The following is an 11,928-nucleotide window of genomic DNA, read 5'->3' on the forward strand; positions in this document are numbered from 1 at the left end:
TTTACCTAATGTCTTAATCTTTAGTTAAAAAAAAAAAAAACACAGAACACTACAGAAGGTTTTCACTGCTTTTTTTAAAAAGCTATTTCTCTCCCGGCAGACGACTATCTTCTGTTATAGAACAGAATCCTAGCTCCCTAAGGATTAGCTTGGTATGGGAATGGAAAAGGCAGAAGCTCCTGGCTGGTTTGTGGGTTTGTGACCAGTGCTGGGTTGGGGGACGAGGTGGAGGGGTGGTCTTACTTATTCAATTAATTCACTTCAGTCAGAATGGAATGGCAGGGTGTGAAGGATTTTATTCTTTTCTTAAAGCACTCTCTTCCAGATTTTTTTTCCCACTGTAATGCATACAAAGAAGTACTTTTTTTTTTACATTGCAACCCAGTAAACACAACACATGTAACTGAAATAAAACAGAGCACTACTTAACTATTTTACATGTGATACACTGATATTCTTTTTTTCTTTCTTTTGCATAATTTTAATTTTTTGTTCTATATTGGGGTATAGCTGATTGACAAACAGTGTTGGGATCATTTCAGGTGAACAGGGAAGGGACTCAGCCACACATATACATGTATCCACTCTCCCCCAAAACCCCTCCCATTCAGGCTGCTCCATAACACTGAGCAGAGTGCCATGTGCAGTACAGTAGGTCCTTCTTGGTTATGTTGGCTATCCAGCATACACGGATATTCTCTTGTCTATTTTATTTCACGTTTGTTTGCTTTTAATGCTAGTCTTGATTCACCTTATTGCTTTCATGACCCACTAATGGGTCACAACTCACAGCTGGAAAAACATTGCCCTAAAAGAATATTATACAGCCTAAGAAGATGCTCAAACAATTAATTAGATGAGCCCTTAAGAGTATGACACTAGGAGGCAACTGTTTTTGGAATCAACCTATTTACAATTAACCAACCAGCACATATTATCATCACACATCCATTTCATCCCTCTCATAGGTAGGGAAGTATGGATCTACCTGAAGTTTTTGGGGTAACCAAGAAGACAGGCCATTCACTGTACTCAGAAAGCTGTGTGCCACTAACTGAGCTTCGAAGAACATTAACCGAGTATTCACCGTGTTCCAGAAAAACACTGTGCAAAAATCTGAAGCTACAAAGATGAGTAAGAGCTCATCCCAACCATCAGAGCCACATGCAGCTATTTGGGGACAACACAAAAGACAGCCAATACTTAGGTGCAGTACAGCAAATGTTATGATAGAGCTGAGAACAGAACACAGTACTCTGGGAGAACAGAGGGAGAATTTCTAAATGGCAGCAGGACTTATGGAAGACTTCCCCAGGAAGTGGCTTCTGCTGAGCTTTGAAGAACAGGTAGCAATTAGCTAGACAGATGTGACAGAAAGCATGCCAAGAAGATGGAATAGCTTTTGTGATGGCACAAAGGCAAGAGACCATGGAATGAAAGTCATTCAGAAAAACCAGAACAAGACAACTTATGGTTACAGAGAGGAGGATGAGTGAGCAGAGGCCAGGGAGAGGAGAGCTATGATGGGCTCTGAGTGTAAGGCCAAGTCGCTGAGAGGATGAGGAACCACTGGAGAATTCAAAGCAGAATCACACAGATTTGCTTCTGTCAAGGAGCACTCTGGCAGCAAGGTGGAGGATGGGCTGCAAGTGAGCAAAGCTGGTGAGAGAACAGCTAGGGCAACACTCAGTACAGATGCTGGTTTGGGATAAAGCTGATGCTGGGCATCTCCACTTTTGTGGGAAGGAGGCTGCATTCCTTCTGAAGTTACTGACATGTTAAAGCTTTAGTTCAGGGGTGTTTTATTCCAGCAGATGAAAGAAGAGACTACCACCTCTGGGTTAAAAAACAAGTGGGGGGTGGGGGGTGCATTACACAGCTGTGGGACAGTACTAAGTGAGAGGGTAATGCAGTCACACCGCAGTTGTCTTGATTAGGATGACAAGTTTCAGCTGACTCCCTCTCTATCTCTGAAGTCAGAAACCTTGGATGCTGGTGAGGATGGAGAGCGTGAAGCTGGGCCAGTGGATGTTTGTGCAAACTCTGGGTCAGCCCTCTGCCCTGCAGCTGCAGAGCCTGGATAACCCACACAGCTGCCTAGGCAGATGGCCCCCCCAACTCTCCTTGGTGTCTCTGATTAAAATTCCAAAAGAGAGAGAGTAGACAGAACTGAAGGCCAAGAACAACCACATTTCCTGTTAACTGTAGACTGGTTTATGTGGAGTATCTCTGAGTGTCAGATACAGAGTCAGCGTCAGACACACCACAACCTCTTTTTCTCACTGCCCCTTTCTCTCACAGTGAAATAATAACATCTGAGTAACATCTGAGAGTGAGTCCAGCAGGTCAAATAGTCCTTACACATTCCCCACCATCCTGCTTTTACACAAAGTCCTTCCTACCAGGGATTGTCTTGTTAATATTGACAACGTGCTAAGTCGCTTCAGTCCTGCCCAGCTGTGTCACCCTGTGGACTGTAGCCCACCTGTAGGCTACAATTGCAGGCTCCTCGGTCCATGGAACTTTCCAGGCAAGAGTACTGAAGTGGGTTACCATGCTCTCCTCTAGGGGATCTTCCCAACCCAGGGATCATATTGGCAGGAGGGTTCTTTACCACTAGCGCCACCTGAGAAGCCCTGTTAATGTTGGAGAAGAATAATATAGAAAGATCCATCTCGGATTACCTCATTTCTCTTCCCTCCTCAGGAAAGGCTGGAGTTCTCACAGCCTGCTCTTCTTTTCTCTGTTTCTCCATCCAGTTTTTCTTTGTGCCTCCCTGTGGTTTCATCTTAGGAATATAAGTATAGCCTTCTTTTAAGTTCTTGACATTTACCCCTTTCCACAGGCTAAATTTCTTAGAGAGAAAGATGGAGGAATACGGAGCGACCACATTATATTTCTGCACATAAGCCAAAAAGGCTGAAAATTCACATCATTTTAAAGCCAGGTCCAGAATCTTCAAATCTTTACAAGAGAGATTCCCAGTTATAATTCAAAGCCATGAACTCTGAATGGTTATTTGTTCATCAAGGCCGATGTGGGGAGGAGAGTGGTGAGCAGAAAACCTTCATATACCACAAAGCTATCTTTTAATGAGCACTGAAAATTCCATGATTCAATGTGACAAATTTTTTTCACCTCTAGAGCCCACAGAAAACACTTAGCATTCAGAAGCATTTTATCTAAGCTGGAGGCACTCTAATGACAACTCAGAAGCCTTCACTCTCCCCCGGAAGAGTTTCAGTTAGGGCAGTGGTGCAGAGTACGATGCTGATGCAACAGGGAAGGAATTCGGATGAACAAAGCATAAACAGACATGATCAGGTTTAAAGACCAAAAGCTCAACTGTTTTTTGTTTTGTTTTTTTTAACCTCTTTCAGGCAGAAGTTTTCATTGTCCATTTTTAAAAACTTTTCCAAACAATGTGAAAGCACAGCAAGGAGACCCAATAATGAAACACGGTAAGTATTTGCGTGTAAGGAAACTCGGGGAGCCGTGTCTCATTCTGTGGGGACCTTTTATCAGTGCCAACAGTTTTCTTTTGATAAAAGTCTTGGTTGGGGCCATGTTTGCAAAGCATATTTTAATAGCTTTAAAATGGGGTGTGTGTGTGTGTGTTTTTACAAGGCATTCCAGGTGATCAATTTTCTCTTCCACTGGTTAAAAAAAAATACTTGTAAAAACATACCTACATATTCATTTTACAGTCATATTAAATTCTCTTCCAAAATTAAAATTTTATTTGCAGGTATTCTGATGTCACTAAGGGCTTGTTTAATGATAGCCTCATTTGTAAGGATTTTTCACTAGTCATGTGGTCAGCATTCCACAAAGATTAACTGATTGTAGACAGCTTCCAGAAGCAGCCACTTCCCTTCAGAGAGACTTAGGCCACCTTGATCATTATACTCTAGAGCTGAAAATTATTTATACTTAACACTGTCGCTGACACATAGTAGATGGGAGCTCCATTTCTATTCTACTGACTGATATTTTTTAAAAGATTTATTTATTTCGGGCTGTACTGGGTCTTCGTTGCTACTTGGGCTTTCTCTAGTTGTGATGAACGGGGCCTACCTTTCTTGTAGTGGGCAGGTTTCTCATTGTGGTGACTTCTCTTTTTGCAGGGCACGGGCTCTCAGACACACCAGCTTCAGTAGTTATGGCACATGGGCTCAGCAGTTGCGGTTCCCAGGCTCTGGAGCACAGGCTCAATAGTTGTGGCACACGGGCTTAGTTCCTCCGTGGCATGTGGGATCTTCCCAGAAAGGGATCAAACCTGTCTCCCCTGCATTGGCAGGCAGATTCTTAACCACTGAGCAATCAGGGAAGCCCCTGATTTTAAAAAAAAAAACATTTTTCTACTGCCTTGGCATTTCATATACCTTCAACTGTAAAGGAACCAGTGAAGTTGTTCGGTCATGTCTGACTCTTTGCAACCCCATGGACTATAGCCTACCAGGCTCCTCCATCAGTGGAATTTTCCAGGCAAGAGTACTGGAGTAGGTTGCCATTTTCTTCTCCAGGGGATCTTCCCAACCCAGGGATCGAACCCAGGTCTCCCACATTACAGGCAGACGCTTTAACATCTGAGACACCAGGGAAGCCCACGGATACTAAAATGAGGCTCAGTAAGTCAAGGCACACTAAAATAGAAAAGGCTATAAATTATAACTTAATATGCTGGTTCTTTGGGGGGAAATTTAACCCAAAGGCATGACACTTTGGTGCAACTGTAAAGGTGCATGCCTCAAAAGTGTTCTGATGCCACATTTACTGTGATTTACAAGTGTTATTACTTCCCTTCCACTCCCATCCTCTCCTCCATGTCCCTCAGGCTACAAAACCAAACCAGATGCCCTTCTAAGGAACCCTACCAATCTCCATTCTCTCTTCTATGTCTTTTTTCTCCTATCAATCTGCAAGATATATAGAGGCACAGGGTGGTATGATGGAAGGACCCTGGGCTCTGGAGCTCCTCAGACTTGGATATGAATTCTTGGCACTAATGTTCCTGTAACATTGCTGCTGCTGCTGCTAAGTCACTTCAGTCGTGTCCAACTCTGTGTGACCCCACAGACGGCAGTGCACCAGGCCCCCCCGTCCCTGGGATTCTCCAGGCAAGAACACTGGAGTGGGTTGCCATTTCCTTCTCCAATGTGTGAAAGTGAAAGTGAAGTCGCTCAGTCATGTCTGACTTGTAGCGACTCCATGGACTACAGCCCACCAGGCTCCTCCGTCCATGGGATTTTCCAGGCAAGAGTACTGGAGTGGCTTGCCATTGCCTTCTCCGCCTGTAACATTAGGTTTCCCTTAACATTACTTTTCTGAGACTTTTTTCCTCAACCGTAAGGGACAATAGAAACATCATTTGGCTTTCAGAAGCATGAGAGTAAAGGGAGTTTTTAAAGACTGTGACAGCTCAGTTCAGTTCAGTTCAGTTCAGTTCAGTCGCTCAGTCGTGTCCGACTCTCCGCGACCCCATGAATCACAGCACGCCAGGCCTCCCTGTCCATCACCAACTCCCGAAGTTCACTCAAACTCATGTCCACAGAGTCGGTGATGCCATCCAGCCATCTCATTCTCCGTCGTCCCCTTCTCCTCCCGCCCCCAACCTTTCCCAGCATCAGAGTCTTTTCCAGTGAGTCAACTCGTCGCATGAGGTGGCCAAAGTATTGCAGTTTCAGCTTTAGCATCAGTCCCTCCAATGAACATCCAGGATTGATCTCCTCTAGAATGGACTGGTTGGATCTCCTTGCAGTATAAGAGACTCTCAAGAGTCTTCTCCAACACCACAGTTCAAAAGCATCGATTCTTCGGCGGTCAGCCTTCTTCACAGTCCAACTCTCACATCCATACATGACCACGGGAAAAACCATTGCCTTGACTAGATGGACCTTGGTTGGCAAAGTAATGTCTCTGCTTTTTAATATACTATCAAGGTTGGTCATAACTTTCCTTCCAAGGAGCAAGCGTCTTTTAATTTCATGGCTGCAATCAGCATCTGCAGTGATTTTGGAGCCCAAAAAAATAAAGTCTGACACTGTTTCCACTGTTTTTCCATCTATTTCCCATGAAGTGATGGGACCAGATGCCATGATCTTTGTTTTCTGAATGTTGAGCTTCAAGCCAACCTTTTCACTCTCCTCTTTCACTTTCATCAAGAGGCTTTTGAGTTCCTCTTCACTTTCTGCCATAAGGGTAGTGTCATCTGCATATCTGAGGTTATTGATATTTCTCCCAGCAATCTTGATTCCAGCTTGTGCTTCTTCCAGCCCAGCGTTCCTCATGATGTACTCTGCATATAAGTTAAATAAGCAAGGTGACAATATACAACCTTGACGTACACCTTTTCCTATTTGGAACCAGTCTGTTGTTCCATGTCCAGTTCTAACAGTTGCTTCCTGACCTGCATACAGGTTTCTCAAGAGGCAGGTCAGGTGGTCTGGGATTCCCATCTCTTTCAGAATGTTCCACAGTTTATTGTGATCCACACAGTCAAAGGCTTTGGCATAGTCAATAAAGCAGAAATAGATGTTTTTCTGAAACTCTCTTGCTTTCTCCATGATCCAGCGGATGTTACCTTATATTATAGTCTGGATTCTTCTCTACTTTTTCCTTTCATTTAGGTCAGACACCATCTATCCTCCAGCATTCCCTTTCCTCACCCTTCCCACTCTTCTCCCTCAATACTCTCTCCATTATCACCTTCCACATAACACTTTTGCAATCATATGGGTTTTTCTCATCAGTAGGAAACCACTTTTGGGTATAGTCTGTGGTACCATCAAGGGGTGTTTTAGGGGGAGGGGAGATTTTAGCTCAGTCTCAGTAACCATCAGCCCCCACCACTCCAGGCCTTCCAAAGTAAGCATCCAATCTTGAGTCTGCTGTGCTAACACTGCAAGTCCTCTAGTCTTCAGTATTGGAGAAGGCAATGGTAACCCACTCCAGTACTCTTGCCTGGAAAATCCCATGGACCAAGGAGCCGGGTAGGCTGCGGTCCTTGGGGTTGCTGAGTTGGACATGACTGAGTGACTTCACTTTCACTTTTCCTTTCATGCATTGGAGAAGGAAATGGCAACCCACTACAGTATTCTTGCCTGGAGAATCCCAGGGACAGGGGAACCTGATGGGCTGCCGTCTCTGGGGTCGCACAGAGTCAGACACGACTGAAGAGACTTAGCAGCAGCAGCAGCAGTCTTCAGCATCCCCCAAAGCCACCTAAAATTGACACATAATCTAAGTAAAAAGAATGTGCTCCCTGTGAAAATATTTCTTGTGATAAATCCCCTTCCTTCCCTTCCCACCAGATTGCTATTCCTGAGTCCCTGGAGTTCAGAAATTCTAGAGCCAGCCACTGAGTCTTATCTGCTCTCCCTAAGATATTATGGTGTCCTTACTGCTATGGTTGGCCCCACTGTCCTCCTAAAATCCCCGTCTTTTTTCCTGTCTATTGATTGTTGCTGGAGCAGTGGTGCTACTGTTTCTCCTTCCTCTGACTCAATATTGCTAAGCCCATCCAAGTCCATTCACACTCTCTGCACAGCCTTCAATACTAAAGACAGCTCCATGCAGGGTTTTGTCAATAAGCATGCTGATGCCCTCAGGGCACAAATGTAAGTAGCAGTAGATAGGTATTCAGTCCGAAGAAAAACCACCAGGGAGAAAAACCTAGACATATGACCAGTAGGGCAAAAAAAGAAAGAGCGAGGGACCAGGGGAGTGGGAAAGGAAACCTGTTTGATCTTTTAGTGATGCAAGTTTATTTAGAAACCATGGCAGAATTTTTAATGTCTTTAAATTAGTGCTTCTAGTAGCAGCTGGAGTTATTTTGATAAGGGGAACGTAGTAAAGGAAACTAAGGCAACAATAGTTGGAAAGTTCTCATGTGATGTAATAAAGGTTATTATTTTGTAGGAATCATCCAGAGAACTTGCTTAAAATGCAGATTCCTGCACTCTGTCCCTAGAGAGTTTGATTCAGGGTCTGAAGAGAAGCCAGGAATCTGCATTGTAGTGAACACTCTAGTGATTCTGATGGAAGTGGTCCAAGGTCCACACCTTGAAAAACGCTGAGAGACGGTGAAGTAGAAGAAAATCCCCTGGACTATGCATGTGAAGACCTCATGTTGCCACTAGCGCCCAGTGCTGAGGGACCTGGGGCACAGCACGCACCTCCTTCAGTCTTGGTCTCCTTGCCAAGAAAATGAAGGGTTTCCCAGGTCCTTCATCGTTCTGATAACCACCATTATCTCTTTAAAGACTTAAAAATTAGGTAATTATACTGATGTGCGTGGGATGAGTACAAACAAATATGGTAGGTATATTTAATAATAAAACAAGTGAGTTTCCTATGCAGTCTCCTGTGAGTGGCGGTAGTACTTTTCCAGTTTCAGGTTGGCTTCTAGGACATTCTAGCACATTTTTTTGGTGTCCCAGGTCATAGATTCCTTTTCCCTTTTTTGGAGATCTATGTTCTTTCCCTTAGGTAATTGTGTTGCTCAAATATATCATTTTATCCAGTAACAGTATTAGGCACACAGAAAATGAGAAGTTAAGTTTTGAGAGTAAAGAAAAATGCTCTTTTAATGTGTCAGAAACTCTAGGGTGAAATATATATTTGTAATGGCCCCGACAGAAAAATTATGTCCATTTCTCCACCTTTCAAGATTACATTAGCTGACTGTGGGCCTACATACATCATGGGGCTCCCCAGGTGGAGCAAGGCTAAAGAATCCGCCTGCCAAGGCAGGAGATGTGGGTTCAATCCCTGGGTAGAGAAGATCCCCTGGAGGAGGAAATGGAAACCCACTCTAGTATTCTTGCCTGAGAAATTCCATGGACAGAGGAGGCTGGTGGGCTGCAGTCCATGGGATCACAGAGAGTCAGACATGACTGAGCACAGCACACACATGCATCACACGGCAGCATTCACTGTTCCTGTTGCCTCGCAATTCCTTCCCAAGCCAACATCATCCTGGTTTATTCATTCCACGAACATTTATTGGATGAATACTCTGGGACAAAACTGGGTGAAGCACTGAGAGTTCAGGCATAAACAAGATGTAACCCCTACCTTCATGGTTGTTAAAGAACAGCGTCACATACTATTAAATAAGTCATGGATCATCACATAATGGCCATGTTAGTTTCAGCATTACAATAGTAAATGCAGCTGAGAGGAGGGGTGACAAACTCCTTAGAGGTGCAGAATCAAGAAAAGCTCCATAGAGACGATTATCTCTAAAGATGAGGAATTCTCCAGAGAAATGAGGGGAAAGGGGGAAAAAAAAACAACACATTCAAAGAGAAAGAGACAAAACAGTAAAACCTGTTCTGAGAGCCACAAGTCTTTTCATGTGACCAAACGGTTGCACAAAGGATTTGCAAGAGATCTCTAACAGTCACTGGGTGCTGACTGTGGCTCAGATCATGAACTCCTGATTGCCAAATTCAGACTGAAATTGAAGAAAGTAGAGAAAACCACTAGACTATTCAGGTATGACCTAAATCAAATCCCTTATGACTATACAGTGGAAGTGAGAAATAGATTTAAGGGACTAGATCTGATAGACAGAGTGCCTGATGAACTATGGACGGAGGTTCGTGACATTGTACAGGAGACAGGAATCAAGACCATCCCCAAGAAAAAGAAATGCAAAAAAGCAAAATGGCTGTCTGAGGAGGCCTTACAAATAGCTGTAGAAAGAAGGGAAGTGAAAAGCAAAGGTGAAAGGGAAAAATACACCCATTTGAATGCAGAGTTCCAAAGAATAGCAAGGAGAGATAAGAAAGCCTTCCTCCCTCAGTGATCAATGCAAAGAAACAGAGGAAAACAAGAGTATGCGAAAGACTAGTGATCTCTTCAAGAAAATTAGAGAAAGATAGGCATAATAAAGGACAGAAATGGTATGGACCTAATAGAGGCAGAAGATATTAAGAAGAGGTGACAAGAATACACAGAAGAACTATACAAAAAAGGTCTCGATGACCCAGATAATCATGATGCTGTGATCACTCACCTCTAGCAGACATCCTGGAATGCAAAGCCAAGTGGGCCTTAGAAAGCATCACTAAGAATAAAGCTAGTGGAGGTGATGGAATTCCAGTTGAGCTATTTCAAATCCTGAAAGATGATGCTGTGAAAGTGCTGCACTCAATATGCCAGCAAATTTGGAAAACTCAGCAGTGGCCACAGGACTGGGAAAGGTCCGTCTTCATTCCAATCCCAAAGAAAGGCAATGCCAAAGAATGCTCAAACTACTGCACAATTGCACTCATCTCATACGCTAGTAATGCTCAAAATTCTCCAAGCCAGGCTTCAGCAATACGTGAACCGTGAATTTCCAGATGTTCAAGCAGAAAAGGCAGAGGAACCAGAGATCAAATTGCCAACATCCACTGGATCATTGAAAAAGCAAGAGACTTCCAAAAAAACATCTATTTCTGCTTTATTGACTATCCCAAAGCCTTTGACTATGTGGATCACGATAAACTGTGAAAAATTCTGAAAGAGATGGGAATACCAGACCACCTGACCTGCCTCTTGAGAAATCTGTATGCAGGTCAGGAAGCAAGAGTTTGAACTGGACGTGGAACAACAGACTGGTTCCAAATAGGGAAAGGAGTATGTCAAGGCTGTATATGGTCACCCTATTTAACTTCTATGCAGAGTATATCATGAGGAATGCTGGGCTGGAAGAAGCACAAGCTGGAATTAAGATTGCCAGGAGAAATATCAGTAACCTCAGATATGCAAATAACACCACCCTTATGGCAGAAAGTGAAGAACTAAAGAGCCTCTTGATGAAAGTGAAAGAGGAGAGTGAAAAAGTTGGCTTAAAGCCCAACATTCAGAAAACTAAGATCATGGCATCTGGTTCCATCACTTCATGGCAAATAGATGGGGAAACAGTGGAAACAGTGTCAGACTTTATTTTTCTGGGCTCCAAAATCACTGCAGATGGTGATTGCAGCCATGAAATTAAAAGACACTTACTCCTTGGAAGGAAAGTTATGACCAACCTAGACAGCATATTAAAAAGCAGAGACATTGCTTTGCCAACAAAGGTACGTCTAGTCAAGGCTATGGTTTTTCCAGTGGTCATGTATGGATGTGAGAGTTGGACTATAAAGAAAGCTGAGTGCTGAAGAATTGATGCTTTTGAACTATGGTGTTGGAGAAGACTCTTGAGAGTCCCTTGGACTTTAAGGAGATCCAAGCAGTCCATCCTAAAGGAGATCAGTCCTGGGTGTTCATTGGAAGGACTGATGTTGAAGCTGAAACTCCAATACTTTGGCCACCTGATGCAAAGAGCTGACTCATTTGGAAAGACCCTGATGCTGGGAAAGATTGAGGGCAGGAGGAGTAGGGGATGACAGAGGATGAGATGGTTTAATGGCATCACCGAGTTGATGGACATGGGTTTGGGTGGACTCCAGGAGTTGGTGATGGACAGGGAGGCCTGGCGTGCTGTGGTTCATGGGGTCGCAAAGAGTCAGACACGACTGAACTGAACTAACACTCATTGAGTACTTACTAGGTGTCAAGCATTATCCTAAAAATTTTATGTATTTTGATGCATTTAATCCTTTAGCACAATCCAATGAGGGGGGTATGATTACTATCCTTATTTGGCAAATGAAGAATTGAAGAACAAAAAAGAAAAATAAAAAAGAATTGAAGGACAGAGATGTTAAATAACTCTCCCAGCTGGTAAAAGCTGGAACCAGTTTACACAGCTGGTAAAAGCCATGTAAAAGCTGGAACCCAGGCAGTCTTGCTCCAGAGCCTATGTTCTGAACTGTACAGCACTACTGCTTCTTAAGGGCTTCCCAGGTAAGCTACAGGTAAAGAACAGGTCTGCCAATGCACAAGGCAGAAGAGATGACCCACTCCAGTATTCTTGCCTGGAAAATTCCATGG

General features: G+C 43.6%; 1 protein-coding gene across 2 annotated transcripts in view; it reads left to right on the forward strand.

The window, feature by feature from the left end:
- LHCGR (luteinizing hormone/choriogonadotropin receptor) overlaps positions 1-11,928 on the forward strand; it is a 71,743-nt gene that overhangs the window by 48,494 nt on the left and 11,321 nt on the right. For both annotated transcript variants that reach the window (XM_055399421.2, XM_055399424.2), the window contains one exon: positions 3,381-3,461. In XM_055399421.2, the coding sequence (XP_055255396.2) occupies positions 3,381-3,461 (81 nt within the window). The remainder of the gene's footprint in view (positions 1-3,380; positions 3,462-11,928) is intronic.

The sequence above is a fragment of the Moschus berezovskii genome, chromosome 11 (genome assembly GCF_049115385.1).
Source record: "Moschus berezovskii isolate FMDL1 chromosome 11, NW_MosBer_1.0, whole genome shotgun sequence".
NCBI lineage: Eukaryota > Metazoa > Chordata > Mammalia > Artiodactyla > Moschidae > Moschus > Moschus berezovskii.